General features: G+C 62.0%; 1 protein-coding gene across 4 annotated transcripts in view; it reads left to right on the top strand.

The window, feature by feature from the left end:
• Nucleotides 1-14,844, top strand: part of SKAP1 (src kinase associated phosphoprotein 1) — a 147,937-nt gene extending 133,093 nt beyond the window's left edge. For all 4 annotated transcript variants that reach the window (XM_083809512.1, XM_083809514.1, XM_083809515.1 and 1 more), the window contains 3 exons: nt 1,960-2,072; nt 13,782-13,899; nt 14,572-14,844. In XM_083809512.1, coding sequence (XP_083665638.1) covers nt 1,960-2,072; nt 13,782-13,880 — 212 coding nt within the window. In that variant the 3' untranslated portion in view covers nt 13,881-13,899; nt 14,572-14,844. The remainder of the gene's footprint in view (nt 1-1,959; nt 2,073-13,781; nt 13,900-14,571) is intronic.
• The last annotated feature ends 2,111 nt before the right edge of the window (nt 14,845-16,955 follow it).

The raw sequence follows: 16,955 nt of genomic DNA on the forward strand, positions 1-16,955 counted from the left end.
TACCAAAACTGCTGCTTGCTTTGTCCTCTTGCTCCGTGTCTGCACACCCTGATATTTCCTTTGCCTCCAGTTCATAACCTCTGGTTCCTGCACTTTGTACAAGCTTAAATAACTCAACAGCTCCTACTCCTTCTATTCCCTTCACAATCTTTTCCTCACCACTGTGTGCTCCCCCTTTAATACTTTCCAAAGGATGCAGACCTACTTTTTTTTCCCAGCCTTTCTATTTAAGTTCCCCAAGTCCCTGAGTCATTCCAGTTGCTCCCTGCTGTACCATTATCCATCTTTGTAATGTCCTTTTTCATATTTAGGTGATCAAATCCGGGCACAGTACTCCAGATGCACCCTTATCACTCAGTGCCTTATACCATATTAGAAACATTTCCTCCAACATGTGCTCGGTATTTTCTATTTATGCTTTCTGGGCTTGGTTCAGTCGCATGGCAGAGCAGCGCAGTCCGTTGGTACAGCCCTGGTGCTCGAATCTCCCCCTGCAGAATGTGGGTTTACTGGGTTTAATTGTCCCTGGGGGCATCATCGCAGAGGTGGCATGTCGTGACACCTGGATTCACCCTCAGTTCGGTGCTGCACCATCAGAACAGTCTCCTGCCTGAAACCTTTGGTCCAGGTGCATGTTTTAACGGTTGTTTTGTGTACTTGAGAGCTGTGAATCTGGTTTTTGGGTGTTTTTGTGATGCTTTGGATATGCTGGGACGAGTTGCGTCCCCAGCCTGCAAAATGGACGGAGCAGCGTCTCCGTCAGCCGCGGGGCTCTTGGAGCGCACGGCATCAGGCTCGCCTGGTCCCACTGTGCAGCAGGATGCTCTCTGCCCCATGGCGGGGACCCACTTTTCATGGTCTCTGGGCCAGTTTTGGATGGGAAATGGCAAAGACGGAAATGTTTTGGTCTGGAAATGCTGCTGTGACACTTTCCATAAAACCCACGCACACATTTTGCCAAGGGCAGTCCCCAGCCTTGGCACAGAGTTTGCTGGCAGTTTCATCAGCCCAAACCCATGGCTTCCAGCAAACAAATCATTTGCCTCCCCCTAAAAGGAGGAAAAAATTGAGTTTGCTGGCTCACGTGTTCCCTCCCCTTTCTGCAGCACAGGCTGTGGTCGCAGCTCCCCGGCTGAGGGCAGGAGAGGAGGCGCAGCCTTCCCCACCTTGCAGGCTGCATCGTGCTTGGCGCTCTCGGACCTCCTCTGACCGCCCAGGAGCGAGGGACTGAGGCAGATTTTGCTCCCTGCGCTCCTCCCATCCCTGTTCCTGCTCCGGGCAGTCCTGGCTGAGAAGTCAGTGCCGTTTGATTGCTGAGTGAGCCCTGCTCAATCGGCCGAAATCCCCTGCATGGCTTCTTTAATGAATAAACAAACTTGGCTGTCACCTTCCCCCGCAGCACCCTCCCAGAGGCCCCGTGCAAATACTGATGCTAATTACTGGTATTCCTCTTCCATGCCTCTGGCACGGCCAATAAGCAGCCGTCACTGGGGGGACGCTGCCTGGCTGGTGCCACGTGCCCCCCCCCAAGGGCACGGGCACAGCTTGGAGGGGGCCTGGGGAGGAGGTGAGGGACTCGGGACGCCGGCTTGGTTCACCTGTGGTTTGTAGCCAGCAGCTTTAGTTCGGGTCTCCTGAAGCTGAAGCATGTGTCAGTGTGCTCGCACGTTTTTACTCATAGTGTTTCTGCATTTATTTACTGACCAGCCATTTTTTCTTGTGGTGTTTTTAGGCCTTTATTTTTCAGCTGAAATGACACCAAAAATAACACCACCGCTTTCTTGTCTTCCCCCCAAATACCAGCTGGCTCCAGCCCCTCTCCCCCAGACACCCCATGCCATGACCTCAGTATTTCCCCACGTAATCCCATCTCCCCACTATTTCCCCACGTAATCCCATCTCCCCACTATTTCCCCGTGTAATCCCCTATCTCCCTCACCTTTCCTCTTTGCTTCCCAGGAGGCCCCCAGCGAGATTATGCCAATTACTACCAAGGCATGTGGGACTGCAGCGGCGAGCACCCCAACGAGCTCTCCTTCCACCGTGGCGACCTCATCTACATCCTGAGCAAGGTAGGGCCCCTCCAGGACCCCCACGCTTGCCACTGTGGGGCTGCAGCTCGAACACGAGCTCCTGAGAGCTGGGGAGGTCGGTGAACAGAGAAAATCGAGGCGCAGGGTTAAGTTCAAGTAGTGGAGGGGGCAGTGGGATGCCAGGGTCCAGTTCCCACTTGGGACCCCAGCATCCTGCTGCCCGCTCTGTGCGTTCCCCTTCCCACAGCCAAAGGAGCAGCCAGCTTGTGTCCCCGCTGTCACCCTGTTTTTGCCTGCAGCATTCAGTGCCACTCCTGTCCGTGCCTCCTGCATTCACATGTGGCACTTGAAATGCCCCAAAGCAAGATTTTTTTCGCAGTAATGGAGTCTGTGCGTGCTGTTGCTCAGGTATTACAGGGGTAATTGAGTTGCTCAGCCAAGTATGACCAGGGCTCTCTTCGGCAGGCGCACGCAGGTGAATAAATTACCTGTTCGCACTAGCAGGTCCGCAGGGGTGAGAGCAGGGCCACCGGCAGCCATCGGTGCCTGTGACCCTTCCAGCCCCACTCGTCCCCGCAGGGCTCTGCCCTGGCTCCAAGCCGCTCCCCGCCTGATTGCGGTGGCCCCGGCTGGCAGCGGTGAGCGGGGCCAGTGGCGTTTTGTGGGTGGCATTTCACTTCGCATCCCGATCTGGCACGGGCACAGTGATGAAGTGGTGGGGACTGCGTTACGCGGATGGTTTTGCAGTGCACCACACAACCCAACTTCATGCTCAGTGCAGCTCTGGCAGCAAGGAGGGAGGGACAACGCCATCAGCCCTGCGCAGAGCATCCCTCGGCCGAGGTTCCAGGACAGCAGGTGCCTTTGGCTTCCTGCGCTGTGTCCCTGGCTCCAGCCCCCTCTCCAGGGAGGTTTGGCAGCCACGTCTCAGGGCTCAGCATCACCCACGCGCTGAGCATCCTCCCCGGGGGGGCAGGGATGGGGGACACGCCGTGGTTTGCTGGCGGGCAGGCAGCCATGGTGCCCCAGCTGCACACGGGGGGCACCTGCCTGGGGGAGGCTGAGAAAACCCGAAGCAGGAAAGGGCAGTGCATGCAGTGGTGGGTTACAGATCTTTGGGGATGAAGAGTCTGAGACTTGTTAAGACCAACACCGTGTTTTACAGCTGAGAAAAAGAATGGGATTTAATTTTGCCTCCTGGTGGTAGGCACAGGATGTCCCTGTGGTAGAAATGGGTGACCGGCCACTGCAGCAATGGGCAGGGGAGCGGAGGCAGCAGCCTCAGGCCTCCTCTTGGAGGCCTTCTCTGAGCCCTTGAGGCTGGACCCTTGGCACGGGCGCCCCATGCTCCTGCCGGGCACGTCTGCACCGTGGTGGGGCTGGGACTGCAGCCTGCAGCTCACCCTGGTGGGCCGCGAGCCGGGCGCTGCTGGTGCCGCAGCAGCCCCGAGCCCGGCGGGGGCTGACCACCGGCTGCCCGTCCGCCTCCCCGCGGGTTCGCGCAGCACCGAGCGCGGCGCGGCCCAGCTGACATTTAGCTGGTGGGTTCGAAGCCAGCTCCTGCGCATCCCTGTGAAGGCAGCTGCATCTTTGGCAGCAGCAGAGAGCAGCTTTTATTCTTGGTGTCACCGTGTCTTTCTGGAAGGTTGAGAATTTCCCATCTGTGGATCTCAAAGCACTTTACAGCAGCATTTACCAGCTCTGCCCCCCACTGCTTTACAGCAGCGAGACGAGGCTGACGTGCTCCGGGCCTGAACCCCAAAGCCTGGGCTTGTCACCTCGTTTATCCGGGGGGGTTATGCCAGGAACAGCTGACGGACGTCCCCGGGGCGACCCCCGTTGGCCGCAGCCCCGGCTCCCCCCAGCCCGTCCCGCCGGCGGCCGAGCGGATTCAGCAGATCCCGTCCGGGTGCGTGGGAAGAGCAGCACGGCGCTGCCCCGCCAGCTCGGGGACACAGCTTGGAGTCACGGCAGGGTTTTTGCTCTCTTCAGTGGCTCCAGATTGCGACTCTTGTGCTGGCTTCCTCACACGTAACCGATCGGTCCTGGGAGCTTTTCCCCCGTAAATTACTTTGCGCGACGGATGCTCGCGGCCGCAGCAGAATTGAGGCAGCACAGGGCGAAGGGGGGAGAGGAGGGAGGCGGAGGGGAAAGGTGTTTGAAAAGCCTGTTCACTCAGCTGCATTTTAATTTCCTTTTCAATCTTGTCCCAATTAATTTTGCAGAATTAATCTCACAGAAGCAAACTCGGCAGCATCGAGGCTGCAGTTTTAGCGGTGCGGTCGCTCTGTCTGAACATGAAATAGTAGCTAATATAAAAATCCATCTGGTGTGTTTGAAACACATGCCGGCTGCTGCTCGGGTCCTGTCTGACATTTCGAGCATCAACAGCGGGGAAAAGTGATTTGGGGGTTAGTGGACATCAGTAGCTGGCAGCAGCCCAGAGCGCCGGAGAAGGGGCTGCAGGCGCGGGGTGGGTGGGAGAGGCTGCGACGGAGGGGACGCGCGCCCCAGCCCGGGGACAGGGCAGGTTTGTCACCGAGGTCCCTCCTCGCAGCGGAGCCTTCGCTGCCGCGTCCCCCTGGCCTCGACGCCTTGCCTGGGCAGCTGTGCCGGCGTCCGGGAGGCCTCGGCGGGCAGCCGGGGGCACGCGGCCGTCGAGGGCTCTTCCGATAGCCCTGCCGCGGGGCACCGGGGCGAGCAGGGAGCGCTTCTGCGCCCCGGGGCAGCGGGTGCCCGCAGCGCGGCCCCGCGGGTGGGGCCAGCCGGGCTGCGGGTGCCGCGGGCCGGCCGCGGCACGGAGCGGGGTGCCGCCGGCACCCGCCTCTCGCGGTCCCACCGGAGCGGCTCCGCTGACGCCCCTCCGGGGCCTCGGCGCGGCCCCGGGGCTGGGGCCGCCCGCGGGGAACCCCGGATCGCCGCGGCCCGGCCGGGAGGCTGCGGACGGGGGGTGCCGCGGTCCCGGCGAGGGGCTGGCGTCGCGCCCGGTACCGGCCGGGGGCGCAGCGCCGCCTCCCGCTCGCAGCGGGCCCGGCCCCGGCGCCCCGCGGGCCCCGGCGGCGCCCGGCGGCCGGCCCCGAGCGCGGGCGGGTGCTGACACCTAGCGGCGGCACGGCACGGCCCGGCCCGGCCGGCGGGGAGCGGGCGGCGGGGGGGGGGGGGGGGGGGGCCGGGGGGAGGCCGGCGGCGGGGGGCACGGGGCGGGCGGCCGGGGTCAGCGGGAAGTCAGCGGTCACCCGCCGGTCACACCGGAGCGAGGCCATCGCGCGGCGGCCGGCCCCGCGCCCCCCCGGCGGGAGCCAATCGCCCAGAACGAGCCCCTGGCAGCCTCATTCCTCCCAGGTAATTTGTATAAATGAGGGGACGCCCGGCGCAGGCGAGGACAAAAGGGGGCCGGGGCCGCCGGGGCGCAGCGCGGGGCTCGGAGCCCCCCCGGGCCCGGAGCCCCCCCCCGCCCAGAGCCCCCCCCCAGGCCCGGAGCCCCCCCCCCAGGCCCGGAGCCCCCCCCCGGCCCGGAGCGCCCCCCCCCAGGCCCGGAGCCCCCCCCCCCGGCCCGGAGCCCCCCCCCCAGGCCCGGAGCCCCCCCCCCGGCCCGGAGCCCCCCCCCCAGGCCCGGAGCGCCCCCCCGGCTCGGAGCCCCCCCCGCCCAGAGCCCCCCCAGGCCCGGAGCCCCCCCCCGGCCCGCGCACCGCGGCCGCTGCTGGTGCCGGCACCCGGTCCCACCGCGGCGTGGGGGCTCCGGGCGGCCCCGAGCATTTATTTTGCCCCGAAATTCATAATAAATGCAGTTAAAGGCTTCGTCTCTGACAGAGGTAATAATAAATTCACTGCTAAAGACAGTAGTTTAATTCCTTATACCCTCCAATACTGCGCAGAATAAACTATATTCATCACCGAGTAATTTTTTACCACATAAATCTTTAAAACTAACCGTTGTAGGCTGTTGAGGCTGAAATATTGTGAATTTATTAGATATGCCCATGTAGTATTGGATTCAGAGGTTTCCATTCGAATATATTACAGGGGAAATTTGTGTCTTTAAGTGTGACAATGCTTCCATTTTCCAAAGCCACCATTATAACCAGCAGCTCCTCCAGAGTCAACTCTGCCTTTATGAGACAGAGATTTAGTAACGAGCCCCTCGCTAATCTGCCGGGGAGGTGCGGGGGTGACATTTGCGGCGGTGCCCTGCTTCGAATGGGTGGCAAAAAAGCGCTTTTGTTTCCAGTGTAACAAATGCCTGGTGATTTCCCAGGTTGTTTCGTAAATGGAAGTGGAAATTTCACTTGGGGTTGCGGAGCCGGGACATACTAAAGCGGGGTGTCGTTGGTGAACCCGCCCCTCCCTGGCCGTAACTTTCCCAGGCTGCAGTTAGTTTAGAGATTTACATATTATATATTGTATACATACACACGCATGTGTGCAGCGAGACAGATCGGAGTCATTTTTGTCTGGAGAGTGGTTAATCTGCAGTAGCTGGCACCCAGGCAAAACAGATCGTGGAGGCTTCAAATGGGCACGGATTTGCCAAAATGTGACAAGCCAACACCTCGGCCGTCGTCACAACTTCCTTGCGTATTTTTTTAATATTTTAGCCTGTTGAGCGCCTGTGTTTCAAGTACGCATCCTTGTTTCCTTTGCTAATGTAAAATACCAGCAGACAGTAGAAATCTTTGTTCGTTAGAGAGAGACGGAGATAATTATAAAACCATCTCCCGGTTCATGAGGCGCGGGTAACATTTAAACCAATTGATGTGGTAACATTTAAAGCAGTTATATTGCAAAATGTCACGTACGGTCTAGTTTCATTAGAGACGAGTTAATAGATGGATGGAATTGAAACTCCCGGTCCTGGGCATAAAACAAAAGTTTCCTTTGCCATAACTCTTTCTCAGGCTGCGGCGCGTGCCCCAGGAAGGCAGCGCCGTGCCCTTCCCCAGGACCAAACCCCGAATGTCTGAAACTTCCAGCGCGTCTTCCTCTATGGAGCAGTCACAAATCAATAGTTAAAAATTAAAACCGGGCTATTAACTGCTAACAAAAGCGCCGTGCCCAGGAATCCCACAGCTGGGGGATCAGTTGTGCAGAGGACCCCGGTTCGGAAGATAACGGGAACGCACACAATTAATGTTCAGCATCTCCCTGTTGCAGCCAGAGACGTGCTCTCCTCCACCCGAGGATGCTCACAAGCCACGAGTGTTTCGTGCTCGCTTCCGCGCTGCCTCTCCTTTTCTCCTTTTTTTTTTTTTTCCCAAGCTGCTCCATCTGTAAATGAACAAACATCTTGATTTTATAGCCTTTTGCTTTGTAACACTGAGGGATGGAGGGGAGGGGGTAGAAGTAGTGGAATGCCTAAGTAAGACTTTAATTCCAAATTCATTTACGCTATAGCGATGAAGTTGTCACAAACCATAATGCAGTATTTAATTAAAATAACAGAAGTGTATCTAGATATGTCCTGGGGTAGCTATCACCAAATTATAGTCTGTGCTATCCGTATTGTATTTATGAAGCGGCGGTGTCTAAGGTACAGCCGAGCGGCTGCAGAACGTTTAAAGCATCCTTCTCGCAAGGGCCGCGTGTTTCTCTCCCTCCTCTCCGTCCTTTCCCTTCCCTGCTGAGCTCTGCAGACGTGGGAGCGCTGCCACGGTTTTGGCTGCCTGGGGCCCTGGGGGTGCTGCCGGGCCCGGGTCCTGGCCTCCAGCTCCTGACCTGCGCGGTTGTGGCAGGACCTGGGACTGGGCACCCGGTGACCCCTGTCCCGGCCCTGCTGGCCCTGCAGCAGCGCCCACCCCTCCCTGGGGGTCCCGGCCCCGCGCCCCTCCCCGGGCCCCGCTGCCACTCCTGGGGAGGGACGGCCGGTTCGGGGGCTTGCGTTACCCATCAGCAGCGCGCATGCTGACCTGGAATGAAGCTGAGACTTCTGTGCCAGCCGGGGTCAGGCTTTGCACTTGGCACAGGAGAACACAGCGGGCCCCTCTGCCAGCACCTGCTGAGCTCCCGGTGCCGCTCCCTGGGCCATGGCCCCGCCGCCAGCCCCCGGCCCCCCGCCCGGCACGGGTTGCGCATGGCCCCGCTCCGCTCGCCCCGCCAGGAGCTCTGCCAGGGGGACTGACTGCAGCGACCTTCGGAGGGAAGCGGGCAGGGGGTCCTGTGCGAGGGATTGGGATAAAACCCGTCCCGTAGCCGCCCCGCGCCCCCGGCACCCCTCGCAGCTCGGGCAGTGGGGAACGGACGGCTCCTCGCACACGCGCGTGCACACGCATGGCCGCAGTTATTTCGAGCCCTCTTCACAGGTCACAGGCAGAGTTTAACTCAGATGGCTGCTAATTTTCACCAGGCGTGAGTGTTCAGGACTTTAAAGGCGAAAATAATTGGCTGCAGAACAAATTTAGGAAATGGAGTGTGCGATAAAGCAAATAAAAATCCCCCCTCCTCGTGGCGGGGAGGAGGAGGAGGAGAGGGGAAGGAATAGGTAGAGGGGAACAGGCCTCAGCTTATTTTACCTCCCTTGCAACTTTGCCATTAAAGTTGCACCTACAGCTAGGAAGTTTGTCCGTGAAAAATGGTCATTTTGTTTCCCCTGCTCAAAGCACGTTATTAAAATGCTAATTTAAAAGAAAAAGGAGTTAAATATCTAGCAATGGTGCAGTCTAATTGCAGCCATAATGAGCTCTCTAAATGTGAGTGCCCCTGACACACAGAGAGCATAAACAGCCAGCAAACACATCATTAGTGCTCGCGTTCATTTATTCTGGCGACCTGACGATGACCCCGCGAGGGTCGGAAGGAGCAGGTGGATCCGGCTGCGCGCCCCGGGGGACGCAGGAAATGAAGCCGGAGCCGCTGCCATGGCAACGCGCGGCCGCGGGCACCGCCGCGCCGGGCGGGGTGGGGTGGGATTGGGATTGGGGTGGGATTGGGATTGGATCGGGATGGGGACTGGGATGGGATGGGATTGGGATTGGGACTGGGATGGGGATGGGATTGGGATAGGATGGGGACTGGGATGGGATGGGGATGGGATGGGGACTGGGACTGGGATGGGGACTGGGATGGGGACTGGGAATGGGATTGGGACTGGGATTGGGACTGGGATGGGGATGGGATTGGGATAGGATGGGGACTGGGATGGGATGGGGATGGGGATGGGATGGGGACTGGGATGGGGACTGGGACTGGGATGGGGACTGGGATGGGGACTGGGAATGGGATTGGGACTGGGATTGGGACTGGGATGGGATGGGGATGGGGACTGGGATGGGGACTGGGATGGGCCACCCCACCCCGTCCTGCCCCGTCCCGTCCCAGCCGCGCTGCTGCACCCCCTCCGGGCTCGCGCGGGCACCTGCTCGCAGCAGGAGGGGGCACTCAGGAGAGGAGCGAGGCAGCCGAATGCGCGAGCAGACGGCTGAGGAAGGAGATTAATAAAAGCGATTCTTTGGAAGTGATTTTTTGCTCTATTCCAGCCCGTTTGCTTCTAAACAGCCTCGCTGATCACCTCCCAGCAATGGCACAATAACTTTGCTCTGATTCTCCCCCCTCGTTTCTCCCTCCTCTCTCTCTCGCCTGTCCGAGGGGCACAGGAACACCATCCCTGGGAAATATTTTAAAATAAAAAATCTCCCAGCCGACGCCCCCGTCCCTCACCCTCCCCTCCCTGCACCCCCCTCCTCCCGTGCACTCTCGATGAACCTGTGATATTGTAGCAATGGCCCTTGAAGTGCAGTGGGGAGGTGATTTAGGAGAATATTAAAGGCAATGTGGAGATTCGAAGGCGCCTCTCTCAGGGAGATCTGGAGAAATACGCAGCACAGATGGGCTGAGCAGATTAAACATTTCCGTCACATTGTTTTCAAATTGTGTTTGTGGTGCCTGAGGGTTGGTACTGCGGTCAGAGCGCGGCGGAGCCGCGCAAAGCTGGGAGCCGCGCGCTTTATGGAATAAATATTAATACGGCAGTTTCACATCATCTCCCAATCCCATCAGCGCCGCGGCTCCTGCCGCCGCTATTGTCTCTGAACTCGGCGCTGCCTCCCGCGGCCCCGCTCCGCTCGCGGCCCTCCTGCCCCGGCGGCTGGCAGGGCTCCAGCCGCTCCTTCTGCCCGCGCCGCGCCGCGCGGGGTCCCGGCCGCGGCCATCTGTGCGCGTCCCGCGCGGCGCCCCCCCGGCACAGCGTCCATCGGGGGCCGGCTGCCCCCACGCGTCCCACCTGCCCGGCCACCGCCGCTGCTGCTTGGGGCTTGCTCATCGCAGGGCATCTTAAGCCCGTGGTGCTGCCTCGCTTGGCCGGGTGCTTGCTTGTTTTTAATGGAAAATGGCCGATGGGCCAAATCCTGCGCTGCGCCAGTCAGGCCGGCCTCCCCGCGAAGGCCTGAGGACTCGTCCCAAGGGGACCCCGCTGTTTGCCTTGCCAAAGCTCTCCCTGCCCGAGCTCCCCCAGCCAGGTACCGCCACGCTCCGCTCTGTTCGCCCCCCCAGGGCTGCTGCTCCCAGCCCCCCGTCTCCTCTGGCTTCCCCCCGGGTTGGGGCACGAGGGCCCTGGGGGCACAGCACCGCCGCCGTGGCGCTGGGGCAGGCGCCGCGCGTGGGCCAGGGGAGGGAGCAGGGCCCGGCCCCGCCGTGTGTCCTCGGCTCCTCGCAGCAGCTGGGAGCTGAATCATTGGAGGCAGGTGGGAACCATTTGGTTTTGAAAGGATTTTCCCTACAAAAGACCGATGTGCTGGGGGTAGCGGTAGGTCATGGTCTGAACCGAAGGGTGAGCATCTCCTGAACTGCTCTGCCCTGGTGAAAGCCCCTCTGGGCGCCAGCCCAGCTAAGGGAAGGACGCTCCCAGCTGCATCCCTCGTGGGCTCTGAGTCCCTGCGGACAGGTAGACCCCTGATTTCAGAGCTCGCTGTGGCTCGGAGCTGTTTTTTGAGGTGAGTAGATGTAAAGCTGACCCGGTATAAAACTCCCCGGTGTCAGCCGACCCCTCACGTGCCCGCCGTACCTCGCTATGAATTAGATTCCTCCATTTTCCTAACAATAATGTATGACACACAAGCACTAATAATGGGGCCGAGCAATCATAAACCGATAAGTCCCTGACTGATTGGCTTTTCCTTCGGCATCCATCAAAGCGTCATTGATCTTCTGTGCGAAGCAGGGTGATGAATGGTGCTCCTGAAGCCCGAAGGGGTTGTTTACGAGGGCTGCCAAAGGAGCGCGGTGGCAAGAAGGGCTTGGGAGCACCCGTGGGGAGTAAGTATTGTCCCCACAGCGCTCGGCAGAGGAAGGGAGCCCACGCTGCCTTGGCGAGGGGCCCGAGGGGTGTTCAGTGGGATGATCTGAGTTTGCCGAAGAGCCTGGTGGGGCAGGGCAGGTGCTGCTGGAGAGATGTGGCTGCGGGTTTAGGGTCCCACGGGGTGTCCATCTACACGAGGCTGGGGGGGGGGCGGGGGGTGGTTGGCCACGTTCTTGTCACTGCTTGGGCCGTGGGGACACAGGGAACCTGCAGCTGAGCCATTCAGGGTCACGACTTGCCCCCTCCTCCGAAGTGTTGGCTCTCCCAGATGGTGTCAAAGGAGCCTCAGCACGAGGCACGGAGACAAACCGAGCGGCAGCGGCCAGACGGGAGCGGGGTTGGGGTTGGGGTTGGGACGTCAGCAGCTCTGACCCTCTGTGGCAGCAGGGTGCGGAGCAGGGACGTGGCCAGCCTGCAGCACACGAGACAGCACGAACACAAAGCGGCAGGAAAAGCCAGAAATTAAAGCGCAGCCATCATCCAGCGGGGTCTGCGAGCGCTGCCCAGGCTGCTGCGAGGCGCCCGCGGCGCCCCCGCCCCCTGCCCCCGGGGAATCCGCTCAGGGCTGCCTGGGGCCGGGAGATGTCCCCGGGCTGGGTTTGTTCATGGGTTTGCTGTTCCTTCTGGTTAGGTGGTGGCTGGTTTGGGGCTGGGTTTTTGCTGTTTTTTTTTGTTTTGTGGTTATAGTCTTGTTTCTTCCCCCACCCCCACCCCCCCTTCTCCTTTTCCCTTGTTGATGGAGCTTAGCAGCATAAATCCTTTTACAGCCCCGTGCACCAGCCCGCCATAAAAGCCCCGATTGTTGGCGATTATCTGAATGAGCGTCTGCTTTCGGGTTCGATTGGCACCGGGGATCTCGGGAATTAAATGCAGAAAGTGCTTTGAGGGTTTTTCTTCGTTCTGGGAGTAAATCTGAGAGTTGCAGCAGGAGTGAGATGAGAGGAGCTGCGTGTCGAGACCAGGGCAGAGAGGTTTGGTGTCCAGAGCTTGTACGGGGGGAGGGTTTTGGTGCCAGTCCCTGGGTTTAGGGCTGAACCTCGGCACCATGACGTGTGCAGGATGGCTGAGCTGGTGTCTCGGTAGGAAACGGGCAGCCTGGGCACTGTGGAGGTGGGTCAGCGCTGGGGGGTGACCCCGCACCCAGCTCCCCTCCGGCTGTGAGGGGCGCCGGGCTCCCAAGCGGCCGGCACGGCCCTGCCGCGGCGCGAGGCTCTGCTCTTCCTCCTGGCCGCTGCCCGGCGCCGCGTGCCGCGGCCTGGCTGGGTGCCGGGGACCCCTGAGGCCCCTGGGGCGGCGCCCAGCGCCTGTGGGTGCTGCCCCCAGCACCCTGCCGGGCCCGCACCACGCAGAGGGCCCCGCTCCCCCCCCGCGGCGCCGTGCTGCACGCGCAGCGCCCACCAGCCCCGCTGGAACGATTACCTCCCCGATTAGTGGTTTCCAATCCCTTCTGTAAAGTCTCAGCTAAATTACTTCCCCCCCCAACCCGGTCCGTGCAGGTACTGAGCGCAGAGGCCCCATTAGCGTGTAATTAGGTAGATTCCAGCAAAACCATCCTCGAGCTCCCTCCTTCTCCTCTCCCCCTCCAAAACCCAGGCACGCAGCAGCCCCGGTAGCAGGCAGCAGCACGTTAGCGAGATGTAAATTAGCACCTCCAGACGAGAGCAGAGTTCACCCTGCACTGGGCTCTGCCTTGCTGTGCCAGTGCACTCCTCGTTTTAATAGTTTAATAAAAATTAGCATAATTAACGAACATCTGTATGATCCAGAGTGGTGCAATTTGGCACTTGGAAACGAGGACTTAAACATTATTGCTGGGAGTTTAATGTTGTTTTAATTCTTTTTGGCACTGTGCAGTGAAATAAACGCTTGGTGCCGCGAGTTCTCGGCTGGCTCTCATTTGCATTTTCCTCCCTTTGATTATGAGCGATCGCGGACTACCCGGCAATTCATCAAAGCAGAAATTATTTTAAAATACCTCATAGTGTTTGGGCTGTGGCGGAGCGGGGGCTGGGGGCTCCTCCTCACGCCCGGGGTGCGGCTCCAGCCCGGGGCTGCTCAGCCCCCGGGTCCTGGGGAGCTCGCCCAGGTTCCAGGCTGCAGAAAGAGACAATTTTTTTCTTCTGGTTTTGCAGCAGGATTTTTCCTGCTTGTCTGGAGAAGATGGCAAGGCGCAGGGGATGTGAGGGAGCAGGGGAGGTAGCCCCTGTCCCTCCCCACGCCGTGTTTTCCATCAGCATCCTGGGGGCTTGCGGGAGCAAGGGCCTGGGACGCAGAGGGGGGAGGAAGGATAGGGTTGAGGAAGGACAGCAAAGGTGCAACCCCGCAGGATTTACAGGGGAGAGGTGGGTCTGGGGGATTTTCTTGGTGTGGGCTGCTCTCTGTAAATCCAGCCACCGAAGGAAGGGAGCGGGGCCATGCCTGCTGCCCCCCTGATCCCCCCCCCTTCTGCTGTCTCCCCCCAGGAGTACAACATGTACGGCTGGTGGGTCGGAGAGCTCAACAACACCGTTGGGATCGTCCCGAAGGATTACCTGGTGGCTGCCTACGACCTGGAGGAGTGATGAGGACCGTGGCACCCAGGTGAGAGGCGGCACCCCGGGGTGCACCTGCAAGGAAGGGCACGGAGGTGGGTGCTGGGAGGCGGCTCTGTTCTGCCCAAGCCTCCAGGACTGTCTGGCTCCATCTTCTGGTCTCTGCTTTATGTGAGAGGCAGCGAGGCGAGGAAACACGGGCACAGTTCAGGGAAGTCACCACCGTGCCCAGCGCAGCAGCGAACGGGGACACCCCTGCAGGGCTGGGGGTGTCGGGCACGCTGACACACAGACCCTCAGGCGTTCACCCGTTTCACACTCCCCTGGGGCTCTGTGCAAAGCGTCCCTCCCCGGAGTTCATGTCCTTCAAGCTCTGTGGCAGAAAGTTGTGGTGAAACCACCGCAGCCGCCTCCGTTGGACCCTGCGAGCTGTACGTGAGCAGCTGCAGCCAGCGCTGACACGGGGCTGGGCCCTTCTCCCAGACACCGCCCAGCCCGGAGGCATTTGGCAGCTGGGGAAACCAAGTCAGGAGCAGGGCTGGGGCAGCAGAGGGGTCTGCGGGGAGCTGGCAGCAGTCCTGGCACCTCCCCGGGGCCGGGAGACCTCCACATTCGCCCGGTGGGCCGCGGGTCACTGCTGCGTGCGAGGCTGCGGGGCCGGGCCGTGTCTCGGCGTCCTCTTCCCCACCGTCACCGTGTCTCTCCCCCTCCCCACATCCAGGTGCTTGTCTCTCCCCCCGGCCGCGCTGAGATACTGGGCAGACTGACCCCAGCCCCAGGCTCCCCCTCCTACAAGAACCTGCTGCACGAAGATCCCAGCGTCCGTCACCCGGCCCCTCGCGGGCTCCTGGAGCCCTGCTCTGCCCTCGGCACCCGCTGCAGCCCCAGGGCACCGCCAGCCTCCTCCGCCCAGACCCACGGGGATGGGGTCGAGCTCTCCTCCGGGGTGGGGGGGGGGCTGGCGGCCCCCAATAAAGCCATTTTCCTCCCCGTGCTTGGCTGCTCTGGCCCTGATTCAACTTTGTCACCGGTCCGGAGCCAGAGCTGGGTGCGGGCGGCGCTGAGGCAGCCCCTGGCCCCCAGCCCCAGCTCGGAGCAGCAGCAGCGGAGCCCCCGGCCCAGGCGCGTCCCCCTCGGCCCGCACTTGGCAGCAGGGCCGCTAGGTGGTGGTAAGCCCCTGCGCTCGGCAGCCTTCCCGGGGAGTACCCAAAGCCCCCGGGCGCAGCCGCGCGCAGCCGGGGCGCGTTGGTGCCCAGGTGGGGGGGGGGCGTCAGCTGCCCCAGAGCAGAGGTTTGGAAGCCAGGCACGGCCGGGGGGGCGCCTGTGAGACCCCCCCCAGCATGCGTGAGGCTGCAGGGCCAGGGATGGACACAGCCTGGGACCCGTTTCCTCGGCGGGCTGCTGTGCGGGGCCTCGCTCGCAGCGGCAGAGGCACCTCCTGGCCGGGCAGGTCTTGGCTGTCAAGGGCAGATTTGGGACTCCCGGAGCTCGGCTCGGCTGGGAAAGGCAGCACGGCCTCCAGGATGGGGGGCTCCAGGGCGGGGCGCTGGGGGCGAGGGCTGCCTTCCACCCACCCCAGGGCCAGGAGGCACCCACGCAGCAAAGCAGCGCCTTCCCTCGCCTTCCTGCCGCCCAGAGCCAGGGCTGCAGAGCCCTTCCCTGGGGAGCTGCGGAGCTGGAGACAGGCCCCGGCTCGCTCCTTTTGCTGCAGCGTGGTGTCCACCCTGCTCTGCACCAGCAGCTGCAGAGGCCTGATCCTGCCCTGGCTCCGCCGCACACCCGGGATACCTGGGGAGAGGGCGCAGGGCAGGGAGGGCGCAGGGTGCTTGGGGCTGCTCCCAGAGCCCAACCCTGGGGCACAGCCGGAGTCTGTGGCTCGTCGTGCTGGGGCTGGGGGGGGGGGGGGGGGGGGGCACGTGCTGTGGTTTGTTTGCACAGACTTGAGAGCCAGCCCTCCTGGGGGGGGGGGGGAACACGCCAAGGATGCGCTGTCTGGAGAGCCTGGCCTGCTTCCAGGCAGCAAGGCTGTTCCTGGCAGGCAGCGAGGCGGAGAGGGACGAACCAGGCTGCGGGGGCACGGGGAGGGGGCCGAGCTGCCCTCCCCTGTGCCGGGCAGGGCCGGTTACCTTGATGGGTGCCACGCGCCCACCGCAGCCCCTGCCCCGTACCGGTGCCAGGGCTGCGGCTCCGTGCCCGGTGCAGCCCTTACCCTGGCAGGCTGCCCGTGGGCAGCGGCACCCGCCCCATGTCAGGCTGGGTGCTGAGCCAGCCTCGAGCATGGCAGAGGGGCCCGGCCCCCGGGCTCTGCGGAGAAGGAGCCCTGCGTGCTCCTGCCAGGCTGGGACCCCCCCGCCTGCCCCCAGGGCTCCCAGCGGCCCTGGCGGGGGGGGCAGCGCTGCTCAGCTCCCTGCGAGCGCGACCGGGGCTGCTCCCCCCGCACGGCCCGCCCTGCCTCTGAGTCACTGTTTTCCCGACAGCTTTGCAAAGCTGATCAACACCGCTAAAAATAATTTCCGCCTGGCTCTGAAACGCAGCCAGCTCTGGGGCAGCAGCTGCGTCCCCGGGGGGAAGGATGGGCACCCTGCGGCCCTGCAAGGAGGCCCCAGCCCGGCGCCAGGACCGAGCCCTGGCTCCAGCGGCTGCCCCAGCCCCGATCCCCCTCAGAGGGAAGCCCCGGGGCCGGCTCCTGGCAAAGCACAAGCGAAGGGTGCCCCGAGCAGGGCAGCGGTGCCAGGCTGAGCTCCTGCTTCAAATCGTGTTCAAGGGCTGCAGGGAGCCAGGGCAGGATACGGCCGTGGCCAAGGGAGCCGCGCCTGCAGGATGCTGCGCGCAGGCGAGGGCCATGCGTGGGCAAGGGCACGCGTGGGTGCAGGAGAGGGTCGGTGGCCACAGCTGGCCTCACAGCTGCGCCATTTGGAGCCGCACGCTCATGAATGCCCATGAATATGGATGAGGGAGGGCAGCCAATGGCAGCAGTGCTCCAGCGCGCCGGCAGCTGCAGCCTTTGCAATGAACTTCTCCTGACATTTCGGCTGCATGCGACGGGTTTCCAGCCCTCCCTCCCCCTCCCCAAGGAGCCCTGTCCCCTGTGTGGGTGCAGAGCCC

Source organism: Anser anser, assembly GCF_964211835.1.
Source record: "Anser anser genome assembly, chromosome: 23".
In the NCBI taxonomy this organism is placed as follows: domain Eukaryota; kingdom Metazoa; phylum Chordata; class Aves; order Anseriformes; family Anatidae; genus Anser; species Anser anser.